The sequence below is a fragment of the Rhizophagus irregularis genome, chromosome 18, assembly GCF_026210795.1.
Source record: "Rhizophagus irregularis chromosome 18, complete sequence".
Classification (NCBI taxonomy): domain Eukaryota; kingdom Fungi; phylum Glomeromycota; class Glomeromycetes; order Glomerales; family Glomeraceae; genus Rhizophagus; species Rhizophagus irregularis.
Genome location: NC_089446.1, coordinates 2,978,476 through 2,998,515, shown reverse-complemented (window position 1 = coordinate 2,998,515; position 20,040 = coordinate 2,978,476). Strand labels below are relative to the sequence as shown.

Below are 20,040 nucleotides of genomic sequence, written 5' to 3'. Positions count from 1 at the left end.
TCGATTATATAAAAAAGGAATTTCGTGTTGTATATCTAAGTAATCTAACCAAATGTAAATTTTACATGCATATACATTATGTTGTATAAATTCAAAATTCTTATATAGATATATAAATATATATATGAACGAAACAATATAAAGATGCGAGAAAAAGTGATATTTATTTTTTACATCAATTTGTTTTTTAGATTTAATCTCTCGATTATAAATTTCGCCCAAATAAAAAAAATTATTACTTTCAAATATGAATTTAGCAGATTTATTTCGTGGATATCGTCATACTGAACCTAGAATTCTCTTATTACTAAAACTTTTTATGATGATTATACTTGTAGCTTGCTTAGCAGGTTATCTAGCTATTATATTAATTGATATACAACAAGATGCTCCAATTATCAGAACTTCTTTTCATATTTCTGATGATAATCTCCCTATTCGTCCTCCAAGTAATTGATGAATTCACTTTGATAATATATATATATATTTTTTTTTTTGTTGGCAATTATCGCGTGAATCAATATTAAATATTATAAAATTTTTAGGTTTTATTTTTAAATCCGAATATAATTTCACTATAGCAGGTTGTATTGAAGAACATTATACTCAAGATTTTAAATCTTCAATGGTAAATTGTATTTCGGATATGACTCACCCTGATGAAAAACGTGGGCCATCCCAAGCCTATTTTGGAACTTATCAACCATCAAAAGATACCTTCTTTTATACTTTTAATAAATCAAGTGATCATACTTTGACGGGTTCTGTAGTTATAGGTCTTATTGTACTTGATACTAATTACACATCTGCTAGTAATCAAGCATTGATTCAAATAGTTGCTTTTGATTCAGGTAAAAGCCAATTAAAAGAATTTTATAATTTGAATTTTAATATAAAGTATTCATTCATAAATTCTATAAACAAATTTAGGTTATGAAACGCCTATTAGTTATATTAGTGACAACAAAATTGATGAAATAATTTCTAATCAAAAAGATTTGGGAACAAGTTTAGGTTTTAATGATTCTGTTGCTATGATGAACTTATATAATTTGGCGCTAAATCAGGTATATAGTATCATTTAAATTATTATAAAGTCAGATTTTAACGAATTCTTTACTTTTTGTAGAACTACCAATTTGAGTTTAAACGTAGAATTAAGGAGGTTATAGTACCAAGTTGGATGAATGATTTTGGTATTCCTTCTAAATATGAGACACAATCATATATTGAATCTACTTTATGTAAGGCTTATATTTAAATTAAATTAATTTTTAAAAAACTTTAAATTTAATAATAATAATTTTATAGTACCATTACCTAATGGAACTTCAAATAATATGGTGATGATGAGTATAACGCCCAAGGGTGCTATCATTCAAATAGACAGAGAAATTAGGTGTGTATCATAATTATAATCAGATTATGCGTATTTCATTACTTTATTAGCTTCTAATTATAACTGTAATAAATATTAATAATCTCTTCATTTATGAAAAGAACACATACGGTGAGAGTTATTTTATCTTACTAATAAAATACTTTAAGGATTCTTCCATTTACAATATTAATTAAAATGAATATTTATTTCATATACAGTACTTAAGTGGTATGGGTTTATTAGGTGGTGCGTGGGGATTAGCGGCAGCAATGTATTCATTGCTTTTTGGTAAGCTAAAATTTCTTGTAATAAATAATTAAATATATAATATGTAAACTTTTATTTTTCTTTATAGGCGCAGACACAATACGACCATGGGGTATCGTTCAATCTTATTGTTATGGATTTTCTCGCTTAACACGAAGAAAACTTAAAGAAACTCTCCCAATAATTCCATTTTATGATAAATCATATACCGATGCAAATCACGATCTTTCATTAGATGAAAAAATTGAATTAATACCATTATTACAATCAAGAATTGATAGTTTAGAATTATTTTTACGAGAATATGTAGTTGATGTAAATTATTTAGATAATATTCAGAATAGATCAGTTAGTTCTAATCAAGAGATACAAAATACAACTGAAGGACCGAATAGTCTTAACAATCAAGCGGTACAAAATATGAGTGAAGGACCAAATAATCTCAACAGTCAAGAGGTACAAAATACGAGCGAAGGACCGAATAATCTCAACAATCAAGAGGTACAAAATATGAACGAATAGTCTTAACAATCAAGAGGTATAAAAAGAGGTGTGCGAATTCAATATGTTCTACGGTTTCGGATTCTACAATAACAAAGAAAACCTCTGATACACTATACCAATCAATTTTTTATTTAGTTCAATATCAGAGATAAATTTTTTTTTAATCATTTTTTTTACATTTCGTTGAAATTTTTGTTTATTAATTTATTAATAATAATCAATGCTGATAAAAAAAAGACTTCTTTTCGTTTTTTTTTGTAATTTTTTGGCTGTATCCATCCCTTAACATAAGTTATAATAAATTTTTAATGACATAAAATAAAATATTTGATTATATTGATAATAAATCATAAATTCCATAATACTAATGCAACTGCCATTCTTTCGTACTATATTATGCATCAGCTTTTCTATAAATATAATGTAAAGTATTTTAATGCTGTAATCCAAATGGCTCTTTTCAGGAAATATTTAAAATTGAGGTACCTGAGCAAAGTAAAAAAGATTATGTAAAGAAAGGCAAGCCTGTGGCAGAAAAAGAGGAAAGGTCAACAGTTTACAGCTAGATAAACTTTAGGGGAAAAAAAAATAAAACCTATCTCAATGTGAAAAATAAAAGCTCATGGAAGATGCTAATTTCTTTATTCTAATTAAATAGGTAATAATAAAAGAAAAAGGATTTTCTGAATTTATAATAAAAATAGAATTATGCAACATATTGTACTTTTAATAAATAATAATCGTAATTATCGATTTATTTACGTCTATCATTTTTACTAAAAACAAGAAATTGATCTATTAATGGGGGAACTGCTATTTGATTTATTTCATTGCATTACTATAAGATAATAAAAGAAAACTAAGTAAGCTTTATTTAATAAATTTATGTAAAATTTTCGTGAATAGGTATTTTAAATATCACTATGATATTTTTGCAATTTAGTCCTATTCTTTTCTTGTAATCTTTCATATTCTAAGACTGTGGTCAGTATTTTCTTGCAAACTTTCTTCAAAATTTTTAAAGTACAATATTTATGAAAATTTTCTAAGATTATTGATTATTTGATATTTGTCTTTCTTTTTTAGATTAGTCAAGTATTTTTATCACAATCTTTTCAATTCAAAACTTTTTTTATCGTAGAGTAAAAAACAGACAATGGCCTTTTCCTATTCGGTAATCTGTCGTACTCTCTGAAATATAGTGGTACAATTTTTTTTTATATTTTTTAAAATAATGTGCCCCATAGACTCCCGGTCAAACGATCATCAAAACACTTGCAAAGTATACTCTTTTTTGGTTGTGATCAACACGAAAAGTTTGCCTGCGAATTTAATATCTTAGATTTTAGATTATAGATTTAATAATAAGAATAATGAATCCTAAATCTAAGAGTATAACGCCCACCCTCCCTCGGTAAATTGTTATTTATTACGACTACAGCAGGCTAGTGAGTACGACTACGTGTGATTACGTGTCGTACTCACGTACTCATTACCACGTGACTTGCTGCGGAATTACTATATAAGGCAAGTGACATGATCACGTGTTGCTGCGGATTACTATATAAGGCAATGGCGCAGTAATCACATGTTAGTGAGTACGTGAGTACATAGTGTGACAAATAACGTAACCGTACTCACTAGCCTGCTGTAGTCGTAATAAATAACCCTATAATCACCCTCCCTCCTTATGAACCGATGGGCTATATATATTTTTTTTCCTTCATTTTTTTTCATTTTAAAAAAAAAAATAAATTTCGGGTTACTCTCCGTATTACGCAATATTTACTTACGCAAAAAAAAAAAATTTTATTTTATACCCAATATAATTTATCAATTTATTCAACAAATCAAAAAAATTTTCTTCATTATCTTCATATATAAAAAATTACTCAATGTATTATGCAATATTTACAAAAAATAAAATAAAGAAAATTTTATGTATTACTCAATATATACTGTATTATATAATATAAAATTTGTCAATTTATGTAAAAATAAATAAACCCATATATTACTGAATATAAAATTTATTTTTTTCATAAAAATTTTTCAAAATTAACTTATTACGAAAATTATTACGAAAAATATATTTCGTAAAAATTATTTTTTCTTCATAAAAATTTTACACATTACTCAATCAATCAATATATTTTACAGTATAAAATTTATTTATTCATAAAAAAAATAATTTAAATCAAAGAAAAAAAACTGATCTTTATTTGTTTCCTATCTCTTTTTTTTTACTCATTTACTCAATCAAATTTCATAATTTCATAATTTTTACATTTACATAAATAAATAAATCGAATAAATTCATGTAAAAAAACTGGTATTTTTTTTCGAGACTTTTATTTGACTGTTCTAATTTCCATAAAGGTATAAATAAATAAATAAATAATTACAAAAAGGCAGATGATGTGGCTATAATACAAATATTACATTAATCAAAATATAAATTATTTCCAAATATATAAGTTGTTTACGATATAATATAAATTTTTATATATTATCTATATAAAAAAAGGAAAGATTCGGATGATGTGGCTTAAATAATTACAATATTACATAAATTACTCGTGCTTCTAAAAAAAAAAATCCTAAAATAGGTTTTTTTGCGGCGATCAGACTCCTTTATTTTATTATCGAAAAAAAAAAAAAATAGATCTTTAGTTAATCAAATCAAATAAAAATTTTTTTTTAAAAAAATGAATCTTTATTCTGGAGTGCAAGAATGATTATTAAAAAGAATCCACTCTTTATCATATTTTTTTTAAAAACTTTAATAAAAGAATTCCTTATATTTTAATTGAAACATTTTTTTTAAGTCTTTTTTTTTAATTTTTTTAAATAAAAAAAAATTTCATGTAATTAAAATAAAAATAAAAAAATTTCATGTCGTAAATTCATACATTTTGCATTTTTTTTTCTTCAAATTAAAACCCGATTATCATTTCATCTATTGAATATTCGTATATAAATACTCTGATATTTTTTTTTACTTAAAAAAAAAACGTATATTTATATTTTTCAAATATACAGTTTTATTCTTAAAAAAAAAAAAATTACAATATCTTTTCTACCTCCTATATCTCTAATGCCAGCAAAGTTGAGTACGATATGCTACATTCACGATTCAACCCAGAGGTCGACAAAGGAATATAGCATAAAAGAAATAACTGGAATATCCAGACTGAGTGATGAAGACCCAACCAAAATCATATATCTAAAAATTAAAGCGTTTGTTCCATTGGATAAAGAAATTGATACACAAATTGAAGAATTTGAAAATGGCCAGGTAATTTACTTGAGAGGTAAATTTATTGCCTGCAATGGATGGTACACGGTAATGTTACTTATTTTTAGTTCAAAAAACAAAAATTAAAATAAAATAAAAATTAGTATCAAATTATTAATTTTGAAAAAATTGAAATAATAGGTCAACGCTACATCAATTAAACCTATGCCAAGTCTTGATTTTGATATGATGCCAGCTGTAGGCATAAACATAATGGTGACGGGTTTGACCACTCAAACTGTTAAAAATGTAGGTGACGAATCTGTTCTTGACTTTCACGTGGAAGAAAATCTTGGAAATAGAGAACCAAAGGATTTTTGGTTAGAGATGAGACATAATTCAAATATTAATTATTTGGCCAATAAAACTAATTCTATCAATCAAACCATGAGATCTACGATGGCAATTTTATCAGGCCTACTCTATTATCAAGAATCCATCATAGATACCAGCACAACTGAAGAGTCTATACCTGGGAAACATATCTTGAAATTAAATGATATATCACTAATTTCTAGCAACTGACCTAATACGTCTGCTCAATCCATTAATCTACCATGGTTGAACCAAGAGTCAACAAGTTCAAGGAACACACCTCGTACACCAAGAGGATCTACACCACGTTTAAAAAGAGGTCGTGTTACACTTTCACAACTATCTTCCACCAGGAAGACTCGAAGCCAATCACTAGCATCCACATTACAAGAAAACCCCCTTCCAACCATGACCCAAAACGAAACCTCTAGTGAAACTTAAATAATAAAATTTATTTTCTTATTCTTTTTTAAAAATATATATATATATATATTTTTAACCATATAATTGCTGAGCATAAAAAAGTTAATAATAAACAAAAAAGGTATCGGAGATTGCATTAAACTTATTTTCCTTTATTAAATATATAAAATTTTTCACATTAATTTTTAATTTATTGTATTTTTTTTTAAATAATAAATAAAATTAAAACAATACATCAAATGAAACAATTTATTTTTCTTCATTATTCTAATGATGATTTACAACATTTATGATAATCTCGTATAAACAAATGCATTCTTACATTTCTAAAATTTACGATCTTTAATTATTTTAATATTAAAAAATAATATGCTCCGATCCCTGATCGTTGATCCCGTGATGCTATTAATTAATACGCTCGAATTTGTCCCCGTCAGTCCCGTGTTCTGTGGTGGGTACTGAAACAAAAAAAATACTGGCTAGTTATTAGGTTAAAATAAGAAAAGTAAATAGTGATCTGCAAATTCGCATACATCATTAAAAAATTGGACAAAATTCATTTTGATTCAAAAATCAAATTATTTATAAAGTTTATGAAGTAAATCAAAATGAAAGTCATTTTCCCTTTTTTAAATTTTATGAATTTTTGATAAAAAGAAATATAAATTTTTTTTCCGAATAGATCAAAAATGGAAAGTCATTTCCTTTTTTATTTTTATAAATTTTTTTTTCTTGATTTTTTTTTTCAATGAAAAAAAAATGAAAAAAAAATATCAGATATTATTTTACAAAAAGAGAGGATATTCAAAAAAAAATCTAAAAAACGTTAGTTTTGTTATTTATTATACCAACATATAATATTATCCGAGTCTTTTTTCATCCAAATTTGGATTTATGGTTGGACAAAATGCAAAATCTAATCCATAAAAATGCCATTTCAAAGAAATGATCTAATGCATTCCAGGATATGATCATCATTTCAGTCACAAAAAAATCCATCGAATTATTTGATATAGCATAAGCTTAAGCTTAATGTGGTCATCAAAACTAAACCGGACTTGATATAGTTGATTTTTACGTTAAAGAATGGACGTGTTATTTGTTAAATTTCCTTTTGAAAAATTTTGTGTCGCAGCTGACTGTGATGTATTACGCTTAATTACGTAAATGGAATCTTATTACACGTTTTACTTTTTATAAAACTTTTTGCAGTCTTATATTTATTATGTAACTTTCGAATTCTGAAATTCATTTTTTAAAATTTAATCTCTCAATTATAAATTTCTCCAAATAAAATTTAAATTATGAATCTAGGAGATTTGTTTCGCGGATACCGTCGTCGTAGCGAACCTCCAATCCTCTTTATATTAAAACTTTTTATAATGATTATATTTATAGCTTGTTTGACAGCCTACCTCTCTTTTGTAATAAAAGATGTAATTTTCGATGCTCCAATTATCAAAACTTCTTTTATTAATTCTATTTTTCGTCCTCCAAGTAATTAATTTTGACTTTTTTTTTGTAATTATTACGTGAAATCAATACAATAATTTGAATGCTAAACAAAATTTTTAGATTTCATTGTTAAATCTCCATATAATTTCACAATAACTTGTACTGAATTTTATTTTAGTAAGTCTATCAAGTTTTTTTTTTTAATTAAATTTAAATTTATACTATATTTTTAAATGCTTTTTTTTACTTTTAGGAAATGGAAGTTCAGATCCTAGTTCAGATCCTAAAATGGTAGATTGTATGTCAGATATGACTCTCCCTGATGTAAAATATGGGTCAATACAAGTTTATCTTGGAGCTTATCAACCATCACAAGATATTATGTTTTATAATTTTAGTGAATCAAATAATTTATATGGGTTAACGTCTATAATGATAGACCTTATCACTAATGATAGTAATTATACATCCGATGAATTGTTCCAACCCTCATTTGAAATAAATGCTTTTGATTCAGGTAAAATTATTAAAGAACTTGTAATTACATTCAGTTGATATGTAATTTAATTTAAAATATTTATAAAAATTTTAGATTACGATCCGTTTACTAAGTATATCAAGGAAAAGAAATATTATGAATTAGAGACTACTACTTCAGGTTCAAGTTTTGATGATACAATTTCCACAATGAACGCATATTATTTAGTGACAAATCAGGTATATTTTATATCGCAAATTAGATAATTTAAAATCAAAGGTCTTAACGAACTCATTTTTTTAGTTATACCAATTTATATATTCTCGTAAAATTAAAGAGTTTATAATACCAAGTTGGATAAATGATTTTGGTATTATTCCCCCTAGTTATGAAACAAAGCCATATATTGAAACTACTTTATGTAAGTCTTTTATTTATTAAAATTTGATTTTTTTTTAAAATTTAATTTTTCATTTAATATATACTTTTTTAGTGTCAAGTCCATTACCAATAAATAATATAATCAATCCAAATAGAGTATCTATTTCGATACGTCCCATAAGTCGTACCACTCAAGTAGATAAAGAAGTTAGGTATCTATCGTAACTATTATGATTTGAGATGCGATGTATAAATAACTGCTAACTACAATCACAACACGTATAATATTAATAATTTTTTCTTTATGAAAAAGATCACGTACAGTGAGTAGTATTTTATCTTGTTAATATTTTAACATCTCATTTAAAAAATTAATTAATCAAAAAAAATTCAATAATATACAGTACCTAAATGGTATAGGTTTAGTAGGTGGTGCGTGGGGATTAGCAACAGCGGCATATGCATTGCTTTTTGGTAAGCCTAATTTTTTATGTTATAAAAAAAAAAATACACTTATATTTTATATATTAAGTCATGAAATCAATGTGTACCTTTATTTCTTTATAGGTGCGGACCAATTACGACCATGGGGAATCGTACAATCATATTGCTGCGGACTTTCTCGATTAACAAGAAAAAGGTTTCAGAAAACCTTTCCAATAATTCCATTTTTTGATACATCATATACAAATACTAAAAATCGTGATTCTTCAAATCACGATCTTTCATTAGCTGAGGAAAATGAATTGAGAATTAATAATTTGGAATTATTTTTACGAGAATATGTTGTTGATGTACATTATTTAGACGGTATCCGGAATAAATTAGTTAAATCTGGAGAGACTTCGAATTCTGCAACTGACACTATGAATAATCTTAATAACCAAGCGATACAAATATGATAATCCAAATACGAATTCAATGTATTCTACTACTGTACAGCAACAGAAAAGTTTAATAACTACAGGTCCGCAAATTTCACTCAAAATTCAACGACATCCAATCACAGTCAAGTAGTACAGTTAATGTTTCTGATATCCCTGTAAAAATTTAATCCGAATATTTCGTATTTTCCGTAAAAGTTCCATAAAATGCTAATAATTCATCTTCATATTTGGTTTTTCCTTCGAAAAATTTAATCGATGATTCGTTCCGCAATCTAGAATTTTTATTATTAACATAGATTAATTGAATTTATTATATTTAATAATTGTTTTATATATTATAATTTATATTTGTTTAATTAATTGCGTAAATCAATAATATTATGAATTAACTTTATTATTAAAATAATAATAATATTCGTATATATAAATAGTAGAGTATATCATAAATATATATATATATTGTTAGTTCTAAATAAAATATTAATATGAAATATGACAAAATATATGTTTCTTTATGGAGATTCAATTGTGGGAGGATCTCGAGTATAATGTTGTTGTGATTGTTGGGACGCAAATTGTGAAGTATATTGTTGTTGATATTCATAATGATTTTTTTCATTATTCGGATTATTGAGTACATCTCCTGATTGTACTTGATTTTTCTTTTTACGTTTATAAGCTACTGAAATTGCTGCGAATATTGCCAAAGCCACTGATACTGAAACAATTGATACACCAACAATTACCACTTTACTTAATGAGGAAGGTTGTTGTGGATTTATTTTGTTACTAGTAGAAGTCGGAAGTTGCGGTTTTGGATCATTACTCGAATTTACTTTAATAAATGAAGATATAACATTCGATGTAATTTGCGATGGGTTACCAAAAAGGAAGGAATAAATTACTTTATTAGTTTGGTCAATACTATTTGGAATGTCCGTAAAATTTCCTAAAAATGAATTAAAATGCTAAATATTAGAAAGATGTGAAAGAAAAAAAAGGTAATTATTAAGGAGTAAACTTACCAAAAGCAATAAGCATAACTGTACCAACCGCTGTACCAGTATGAAAAGCAAGATTCGGAATAAGGTTTTCTTTCCTAATATCAAAGTTTGGTATTGACCACACTAATGTATTAACATCCAACATTGCGATTGTTTTTTTAGCTGGTATATTATATGGTGTATCAGCAGAAGAGAAAAATCCTCCATATATAACGATTTTTCCATTAACTATTATAAAAAGAAAATTTTTTAGGATATTCATATCGGATTACAAAATGAAATTAACTTTTTTTTTAAAAATAATTACTTAAAACGGCAGAATGAGCAGTTCTAGAACCTGGCATGGAATCAGCATCTACAGCCGTAGCTTTCTAGAAATTTTTTAAAATTATTTATTAATTAAATTATGTTCTATCAGTTTAGCTGGTTTATGTTTTTACTAACCTTTAAAGACCATGTATTTGCTACAATATCATATTGATAAATCTATAAAATGGGGAAAAAATAAAAATAAATTGATTAAATACACTTTTTAATATCGGGTAGGAAATTAAGCCTACAACGCCGCAGCATACCTCGGTTAATGGAGAATAAACGTTAACTTGTGTTCTACCGCCAATGTAATAAATTACCCCATTAACTAATGTTGCTGTATAGAATGATCTGCCAACTGGAGAATTAACTAAGCTACCAACTTGCCAATTTAAATTAATAGTATCAAAAATATCAAAATTATTAAAGAATGTAACGTCATTACCACTACCAATTTGACCACCAAATAAATAAATTTTCCCTTCAGAACTAACAGAAGAAATTCCTTTACGCATTGATGGGGCTTTTCCTTTAACTACAGGTATACTTAATTGATTTATTTTAGTATCAAACCTATATACATAATTTGTCTCTGCAGCATTCCAATGCGCACCCTCTAAGATAAATATTGAATCTTGATTAGCACCACCTAATTCAGAAACATGAAATACTGTTAATGGTAATTTTGCTTGACTCGTTAAATCTGTAAATTCAAAAAAATCATCATTGCCGATACTAAGATAAAAAAAGTCACTTATAGGATTAGGTTCAGTTGGTTCTGATTTATTAGAATTATATCCTCCTATATAATATACTTTTTTTTCAGATTCAGAGAAAACTGCAGAATGTCCCGTTCGAGTATCTGGCACAAATTGTCCATATACATTTAATATACATAAAGTTATAATAAATATCAAATAATGGTTTAAACTCATTTTGATAGTACGTATAAACCGGTATAGTTGATGAATTTATTCTTTTTTTTTTATAGTGGGAATTATTGGATTTAAAAAAATAAAAATAAAAATAAAAAAAGAAAGATAAAAAAAATCCCAAGGAAAGAAGCGCCCTAGAATTTATAAATTGTATATATTAAAATTCTTTTATATCATAAACTTTTGCGTTGCATTAATAATGTTGTGTTCATTCATGAACTTTTTCAAATGTTACAAATGTTTCAAATGTCGTTATTATTATAATTGTATTGTAATATTTCTTATTTTAGAATGTATCGTAAATTATTGTTTGTTTTTTTCCTGTACCATCATTAAGGTTTCACGAAAGCATATTAACGGAATTTAAATATAATTCATAATAAATTAAAAAATTTGGAAATTTGGAAATTTTTACGTACGTATAATAAATTTTACAAAAATCATGAACTTGACAGAATTACTCAATAGGCAACGTCGTAGCGAGCCTACAATCCTCTTGGGATTAAAAATCTTTACAATGATTATGCTTATAACTTGCTTGACAGGCTACCTCACTGTTGTGATAATTGACGTTAAACAAGATGCTCCAATTATCAAAACTTCTTTTATTGACGTTGATGGCGTACCTCCTCCAAGTAAAGAAAAAATTTTTTTTAATTTCTTAAGCTAAAATTTATGTTTCTAATAAAAATGAAATATTTTTTAAAAAAATAATTATAGGTTTGCATTTTGGTGCTAGTTATAATTTCAGCATCACTACATGTAATCAATATTATTGTAAGTATTTTTAAAGAAAATTTCCTTTTTTTCCTTTCAATTAAAAATGAATTAATTTAATTAATTTCTTATTTTCTTTTTCTATTAGACGTCAATGGGGTTTTTAGCTATCTTAATTGTTCACCAGATGACATAAATGCTTATTACGATCAGGAAACCAAACTATATTATGTAACTTATTATCCATCACCAGATGTCATATTTAATAGTTCATTAAATGGAGTAGGTTTAATAATGTCTGTTAACGAAGAAATTCAAGTTGGTAAAACATCGTTTATAAACTTGATTGCTTTTGATTCAGGTATAGTTAAAAAAGATTTGTAATTATATTCGAATTTCATACAATAATATTAAATAGTATTAAATATATTATTATAGAATATGATATATTTAATAAGAAATTAAACGAATTTACTGTCTATGACAGTTCAATTCGTACATTAAATAGGTATTCAATAGAGCCAGCTCAGGTATTTAGAATTTTCTTTAATATTAAGCGTGTGTGGAATATTTTATAGAAAATTACTAATAACCCTTTTTTTTTAGTCTTACGATTTTGCATATTCTCGTATTGTTAGAGATATAATGGTACCAAGTTGGATGAATGATTTTGGTGTTCCTCCAAATTATGACCAGAAATCAAATATTGAATCTACTTTACGTAAGTTGTTATATTTATTAATTTTAATTTTATTTTATAATATATTTATATTTATTTTAATTTTTCTTTAGTTGGAGGACCATTGCCGGATAAATCGATGACTGAAATATTATCATTCAGTATAGAACCTAAGAGCTATAGTGTCATTCAAGTAGATAAGGAAGTTAGGTTTGTATAAAAATACATAAATGTAGTTACATTGCTTAATATAAATCTTTATTTTACTGACTAAAAAAAACAAATTATATTTTAAATAATAAAAAGATCAAAGACGGTGAGTACTTTATATTTTTTAAGATTTTTTGTTTTATTACTTTTTTAAAAAAAAATTAATTAAATTCAATTATATATACTAGTACTTAAGCGGTTTAGGTTTAATGGGAGGTGCGTGGGGATTAACAGTAGCAGTATACACATTTCTTTTTGGTAAGATTTATTCTTTTTTTTTTAAAAAAAAAATATTATATTATGATTTTAATTATATCTATTTTTTGTTTAATTTACAGGTGCTGATACGTTGCGACCATGGGGAGCCGTACAATTATACTGTTGCGGATTTTCTCGATTAACACGAAAAAAGCTTAAAACTACTTTACCAACTATTCCATTTTTTGACACAATGGATCTTAATACTAAAAATCATCCTTCAAGACATGCACTTTCTTTAGCTGAACAAAATGAATTAATTTTAGCAAGAATTGATAGTTTAGAATTATTTTTACAAGAATATGTTGTTGATGTACGTTATTTAGACGGTCTTCGGGATGGATTACCCACAACTAACATTATGAATAATCTTAATAACCATGGGGTACAAAATTTGAAAGAATTTGATAGTACAAGTACAACGAATTCTACGGTTTCTACAGTTACGCAACAACAAGATTTTGTTTCAGCAAATTTCACTCAAAATTCAACATATAATAATTTCACTACAATCAAGTATGACTAAATATGTTATTAACATAATATAATAGAATTTTTTCATTTTATTTTATTTAATATTTGTTATTTAATTGCATGTCATAATTTTTCATATAAATATTAAATGTGTGTGTATCACCAATTTTCATAGTAATAAATATATAAATCAGCAGTTTATAATATTTTGTACAATGATTCCTTGATTCTTTAATTACCATAATTCGAATATAATACAGTATATTATCATCTCTTAAAAGGAAACTTCAAAAAAGAAAATCATGTAAAAAAAATAAATACATTATTCCGCATTTTATGGATCAACTTTGTTTGTTTGTGATATAAACTCATTGTTATTTACATGACCTAAATTGTAATTTGATGTTTACGTTAAAAGAACGAAATTCTAGAAATGATCATCTGCATACTAAATATAAATATTTACATTTTATTTTTAAATCAAAATATTAAATAGTTATTGGATGATGGGGGAATAAAGATATCGGTCTTTGTCTGATGTCCAATAACTGTTATAGTTCGGTTATTAGAAATATTGCAATGAACAATGCTAATACTGATCTCAATATTGGATATCTCATAAAAATATCGGTCATTAAAATCCCGCATATTCCTAAATAGACTGAACAATAATTAATTAATGTTCTAAAATCTTTTTTTTACGTCACTTTTTATTTTATTTTTATTTTTATTTCTCGTCATTTAATTCGATAATTTTAAATGTAAAGTATAATTTAATATGAATGGTAAATTAATTTTAGATTTTTTAATTTGAATATCCAAACAATATTGTTTATAATTTAATTAATCTGATAGATTATGGATTATTAGCCTGAAGTGAAGATTCTAAGGTGATACAAATGTCCGGCATGTGACGATATATAACAATAAAACCTTAAACAATTTCCTGGAGAAAAAATATTCATATTGTTACATTAGCAAAATTAAATGCACCAATTATCTCTCGTTATCCTAATCCATGAATCTAGTACCAAACAAGTTACGTTAAACAACAATTATATTTTTTATACTGTATATATTATCATCTCTTAAAAGGAAGCTTCAAAAAGAAAATCATGTAAAAAAATAAATACATTATTCCGCATTTTATGGATCAACTTTGTTTGTTTGTGATATAAACTCATTGTTATTTACATGACCTAAATTGTAATTTGATGTTTACGTTAAAAGAACGAAATTCTAGAAATGATCATCTGCATACTAAATATAAATATTTCCATTTTATTTTTAAATCAAAATATTAAATAGTTATCGGATGATGGGAGAATAAAGATATCGGTCTTTGTCTGATGTCCAATAACTGTTATAGTTCGGTTATTAGAAATATTGCAATGAACAATGCTAATACTGATCTCAACATTGGATATCTCATAAAAATATCGGTCATTAAAATCCCGCATATTCCTAAATAGACTGAACAATAATTAATTAATGTTCTAAATCTTTTTTTTATGTCACTTTTTATTTTATTTTTATTTCTCGTCATTTAATTCGATAATTTTAAATGTAAAGTGTAATTTAATATGAATGGTAAATTAATTTTAGATTTTTTAATTTGAATATCCAAACAATGTTGTTTATAATTTAATTAATCTGATGGATTATGGATTATTAGCCTGAAGTGAAGATTCTAAGGTGATACAAATGTCCGGCATGTGACCATATATAACAATAAAACCTTAAACAATTTCCTGGAGAAAAAATATTCATATTGCTACATTAGCAAAATTAAATGCATCAATTATCTCTCGTTATCCTAATCCATGAATTTAGTACCAAACAAGTTACAATTATAATTTTTATACTGTATATAGAAATAAGTCAGCCACATGTTTTGTTTATTTATTGAATTAGAACCTAGAATGTAATTAAAAACAAACAAATGGATAATTAATTTTAACATGTTGATCGCAATTCGTAATTTCCTTAATTAACCCAATTTGGTAATTTGGCGTACGGTCTAAATGGACCACTCAAATTTTGCAAATATTTCTGTTGATTCGTCTCTACTTACGATATTTTTAATTTTAAGAATTACATAGCAGATAACAATATCATTCTTGTAATAGAACTTGGATCTTATTCAATATGTAGGTATAATATATTACTGACCGGTTGACGATCAGGCTTGGCAGTGGCATGATTTCCATTCATCACGCACTTTCTGTACGATATTTTTTTTTCTTTCATCCAAAGATGCTGCAAGTAATGTTAAACTCATATATTAATATTACTCATATACTATTACTCATATACATGTGAAATTAGACTTCATATTGCTAAAAATATACAGTATCTCCAGGTAAGATTTAATTCAATGCATGCATAGTAACCATACCCATCTGTTGGCCAAAAGAAAATTACGTATAATGTATCAAATAACATTACTAATAATGATTTAAATCGATAAAATTGCTACTATATTCTATATAGTTGATCCTTCTTTCATAGTACTTTTTTAATCTTTGTTATTTCAAACTTCATCTAAATGTTGCACGTCAATAACATACTCGTAAATCATATTCCTGCGCATTTTCTGCCATTATTCCATTCTTCGATTTATCAACTAATGATCAATGATGAGTCTTATTATCTCACCGGTAACCGCCTAGGCGAATTATCGCACATTTAGTACTGTATTTTTTATTTTTTTTTCCAAATCACGTGTAAGATGAAACTTTCGTCATGAGAAATCGATCACCTGAAATGCGCAGTATGATATCGGGAAAATTCTTGCCGAGATTTTTTTCATGTACAGTAAGACGTCATTGGTTTATGTCCGCAGAAAATGAATAATTAATCCATCGACCTTTTTTCAGAAAGTTTTGGGAATTATTAATATTATTAATAAAAATGATTTACGTAGCCAAAGGCAATCGTGGTAGCCCTCTGGACATGCGAAAACTAAAAACAAACATTGGAGAGTAATTAATTACATCCAAAAAAAATGAAAGGGAACATTAGTGATATATTCATAAATAGTTGGAATAAACATTGTTAATTATTAAAAAATGTATCATTTTATTAAATTATTTTATTAAATTATACTGAAGGTTGAATTAAAATACTATAAATATATAACTGATAATATTAAAAAATACAATAAATGAATAGGCTAGTAGTATGATATATATTATGATATATTGATTTTTCTTCCTTTTACCGGTGGCTTAGTCATATTCCCATTAGAAGGATCCATGGAACCTAAATGGTTACCCTTATTATCATAAACTTCAATATCATTATGAGTAAAATCCCATTCAAAATATTTTTTATTTTTTCCTGTTCCGCTAGTTTTAGTTTTACCACGAAAAGAATCAAAACTTTTCCATACTGAACTTGAACTAGGCCCATTAATAAGTGGAACTTTAAGTATTGGACCTAATTTAGGCAATTTTATTTTTGGAAATCGTCTTAAAAGTGCGTCATTTTCCGTAGGAGCCCTACCATCTATGCATCGACCAAATCCAGTTGGACAAGCTTCTTGATCATAATTTAGAGGAACGGCGAAGGTTATGGTGGTAAAAACAAGTATTAAGATAAGAACCTTTTCGATAAAATTATTCATCTTTAATTTCAGTTATTAAGAAGTAAATTTTATAAGAATAAAATTATACAACTTTTGAGAATTAGAACGTAAAAAACGCAAATAAAAGTATACAACTTTTGAGAATTAGATTTATTAAAAAACACAAATGAAATTATACAACTTTTGAGAATTAGAACAACGTGTATTTATTAAAAAACGCAAGATTGATGAACAGTTTCAAAAACTGCGAATAAAAATTATTGTCCGATTATTTTAGCCTTTAAAAGTAATAAAATCAATCTTGTGCAAAATTTGATATTTTAAATTTGAAACGCTGTCAAAAATTCAGGGTAACCCTGGATACATAGAATTTGCCGATCTAAATTTTCTAACTATAGATCAACTGCAGATGCGCTAAGAAAAAATCTTTAATTACGTAATTCCTTATTAGGATAGAGCGTTTTCCATATCTATCTTTAAGCATAATTTTTCATGAATGAGTTTCTAAATAAATGTCTCGGTGCGAAAAATAAAAGATTTATGCATTTCGTCAAATTTTTTAAGTATTAGATACGAATATTATTTATAGTGACAGTTTTAATCTTAATAGTTCGGCACTCTGTCCTATATGCAATGAAGATCATAAAGAAAAATCTATATGACTATATGGAATAATGATATAAACGGTGAATGAGGTTCTGTTGAATATTATAGAGAACAAACTTATTGTTTCAAATATACATGTGACCCTAAACTATTTTCTAAAAAAAGTAGTTTCGGAAATAATTTCGGTTTCAAAAATTTTTAATATAAAAAATATAAAATAATTATATTATTTAAGCCCCGGCAGTGATGAGTTTTGGACACAATTTTTAACTTTAAGGTTTTGAACAAGGTTTTGGACATAACAGATAAGCAAAAACCCTTGTCCAAAATTGTCCAATTGCCCAATTGCCTAACACTGAATTTAAAGGGATAGATCGGCACTCAATCGGAAAAATGATCGCCAAGTTATAATTAATTTTACGGGCTTTATAATTCAGTAAGGGATAGATCGGCACTCAATCGGAGAAAGTGATCGGCAAGTACGGGCTTTATAATTAATAAAAATTTTTTTTTTAGAATCTCTCGTTCCTCACTAACAAACTTTCCCAATAAACAAAAAAAAACAGCATACAGTACAATAACTTTTTTGACCAAGGGAGATATTTTACTAAACTCATATTATAGCATATATGCGTGACAAAATATAAGAAAATACAAGAATGTAAACTCTAAAAAAACAAAATAAAGTCTTAAAAAACTAAATAAAAACCAAATGTAACTTAGTTTGGGTCAAAATCGTTTGTATAATACTCAAATTTTTGGAAATTTATGGCCGGAATTTGGCGTTCCTCCATGATAGTAAAGTCAGTAACATGAAACTTTGGCGACTTTAAACTTTGGCTAGGATTGACACTATTCATTGCTGTATTCAGCATTTTTATTATTAATCACGTGTAGGATACAATAATCCAACAAAAATGGCATTTTTACCGATGATCGGCATTGTTAAATTTCAATGTATTTAATTTTGGAATTCAAATATAATTTCGGATTTTATAAAAACAGTTCCGGAATAAATTCGGTTTCAAAAATTTTTAATATAAAAAATAATTATATTATTTAATGTATTTTGGCTTGAAGAATTCAAATAACTTCAAATATAATTTCGGGTACTATTAAAATTAATTTCGGATTTTATAAAAACAGTTTCGGTTTCCGGAGTTTCGGGAGTTTCGAGCCATTAAGAGAGGAATGTTTCTGTTTTATTCATCTTGCATATTCTCATATAATGTGAGCTTTTATATTTAACGATTTATATCATTCCTATATTTTGTAAAACAAAATTTATAAAGTTTATTATTTTAGAAAGAAATCTTGATGTTGTTAAGATTGAATCATCATATGAGTTGTTTCATTCCGTTTTTACAAATTATTATATACAAAATTTCTTAATAAAAATAAAGTTGAATCTTCCACAATAGAAAAAAAATCGCTAATGTTCCTTACTAAATAAAACACTTTATGATGATGGTATATACCATATAATTCCCGAATATTCCGATGAATAATCACTCTCAACATATATTAAGTAATTTAAAACAATGGTACCAAATATATAGGTTATGGGTCTAAATCGCGACGGGTCAAAATCCCGAATGGGTCAAAATCCCGACAGTTGGCTCGCGTTATGCAGAGTTATGCAGAATTATGCAGATTCACGTGATATTTTTGACCAGCATTAGAATTCGAGATTTTGACCCGTCGCGATTTTGACCGGATCCCAATATATATATATATAAATAACATGTGCTATCTACTGAAACTTTTACTGAAAGTTCGTCCCATTCTTGTACGATAATCGATTAACATTACTATTTTACGAGTTCTTCTTGACTGAACAATTGATCTGAGGACTAGTAGTTATAAG

The 20,040-nt window shown here is 26.2% G+C and overlaps 6 protein-coding genes across 6 annotated transcripts; 4 read left to right on the top strand and 2 right to left on the bottom strand.

Annotated features, from left to right (window-relative positions):
• Nucleotides 1–247: 247 nt before the first annotated feature.
• OCT59_010266 (uncharacterized protein) lies at nucleotides 248–2,170 on the top strand (the record flags this gene model as incomplete). Its single annotated transcript, XM_025310334.2, has 8 exons — nucleotides 248–449; nucleotides 546–851; nucleotides 931–1,067; nucleotides 1,130–1,244; nucleotides 1,312–1,399; nucleotides 1,501–1,510; nucleotides 1,600–1,669; nucleotides 1,737–2,170. 8 exons carry the CDS (start codon nucleotides 248–250, stop codon nucleotides 2,168–2,170), a joined length of 1,362 nt encoding a protein of 453 aa, XP_025183421.2.
• Nucleotides 2,171–5,249: 3,079 nt separating this feature from the next.
• Nucleotides 5,250–5,975, top strand: OCT59_010265 (uncharacterized protein; the record flags this gene model as incomplete). The annotated part of the gene is made up of 2 exons (XM_066132901.1): nucleotides 5,250–5,498; nucleotides 5,592–5,975. 2 exons carry the CDS (start codon nucleotides 5,250–5,252, stop codon nucleotides 5,973–5,975), a joined length of 633 nt encoding a protein of 210 aa, XP_066000502.1.
• A 1,517-nt stretch (nucleotides 5,976–7,492) lies between these two features.
• On the top strand, nucleotides 7,493–9,404 carry OCT59_010264 (uncharacterized protein; the record flags this gene model as incomplete). The annotated part of the gene is made up of 9 exons (XM_066132900.1): nucleotides 7,493–7,685; nucleotides 7,764–7,820; nucleotides 7,897–8,160; nucleotides 8,236–8,360; nucleotides 8,425–8,542; nucleotides 8,615–8,714; nucleotides 8,816–8,825; nucleotides 8,907–8,976; nucleotides 9,070–9,404. The coding sequence occupies 9 exons, from the start codon at nucleotides 7,493–7,495 to the stop codon at nucleotides 9,402–9,404; spliced, it is 1,272 nt and encodes a 423-aa protein (XP_066000501.1).
• Nucleotides 9,405–9,901: 497 nt separating this feature from the next.
• OCT59_010263 (uncharacterized protein) lies at nucleotides 9,902–11,640 on the bottom strand (the record flags this gene model as incomplete). Its single annotated transcript, XM_025310335.1, has 5 exons — nucleotides 9,902–10,338; nucleotides 10,415–10,621; nucleotides 10,701–10,764; nucleotides 10,838–10,879; nucleotides 10,969–11,640. The coding sequence occupies 5 exons, from the start codon at nucleotides 11,638–11,640 to the stop codon at nucleotides 9,902–9,904; spliced, it is 1,422 nt and encodes a 473-aa protein (XP_025183423.1).
• Nucleotides 11,641–12,082: 442 nt separating this feature from the next.
• Nucleotides 12,083–14,030, top strand: OCT59_010262 (uncharacterized protein; the record flags this gene model as incomplete). The annotated part of the gene is made up of 9 exons (XM_066132899.1): nucleotides 12,083–12,275; nucleotides 12,361–12,417; nucleotides 12,506–12,718; nucleotides 12,796–12,887; nucleotides 12,964–13,078; nucleotides 13,150–13,246; nucleotides 13,343–13,352; nucleotides 13,435–13,504; nucleotides 13,585–14,030. The coding sequence occupies 9 exons, from the start codon at nucleotides 12,083–12,085 to the stop codon at nucleotides 14,028–14,030; spliced, it is 1,293 nt and encodes a 430-aa protein (XP_066000500.1).
• A 3,141-nt stretch (nucleotides 14,031–17,171) lies between these two features.
• OCT59_010261 (uncharacterized protein) lies at nucleotides 17,172–17,606 on the bottom strand (the record flags this gene model as incomplete). Its single annotated transcript, XM_025325000.2, has 1 exon — nucleotides 17,172–17,606. The coding sequence occupies one exon, from the start codon at nucleotides 17,604–17,606 to the stop codon at nucleotides 17,172–17,174; it is 435 nt and encodes a 144-aa protein (XP_025183425.2).
• Between the last annotated feature and the right edge of the window lie 2,434 nt (nucleotides 17,607–20,040).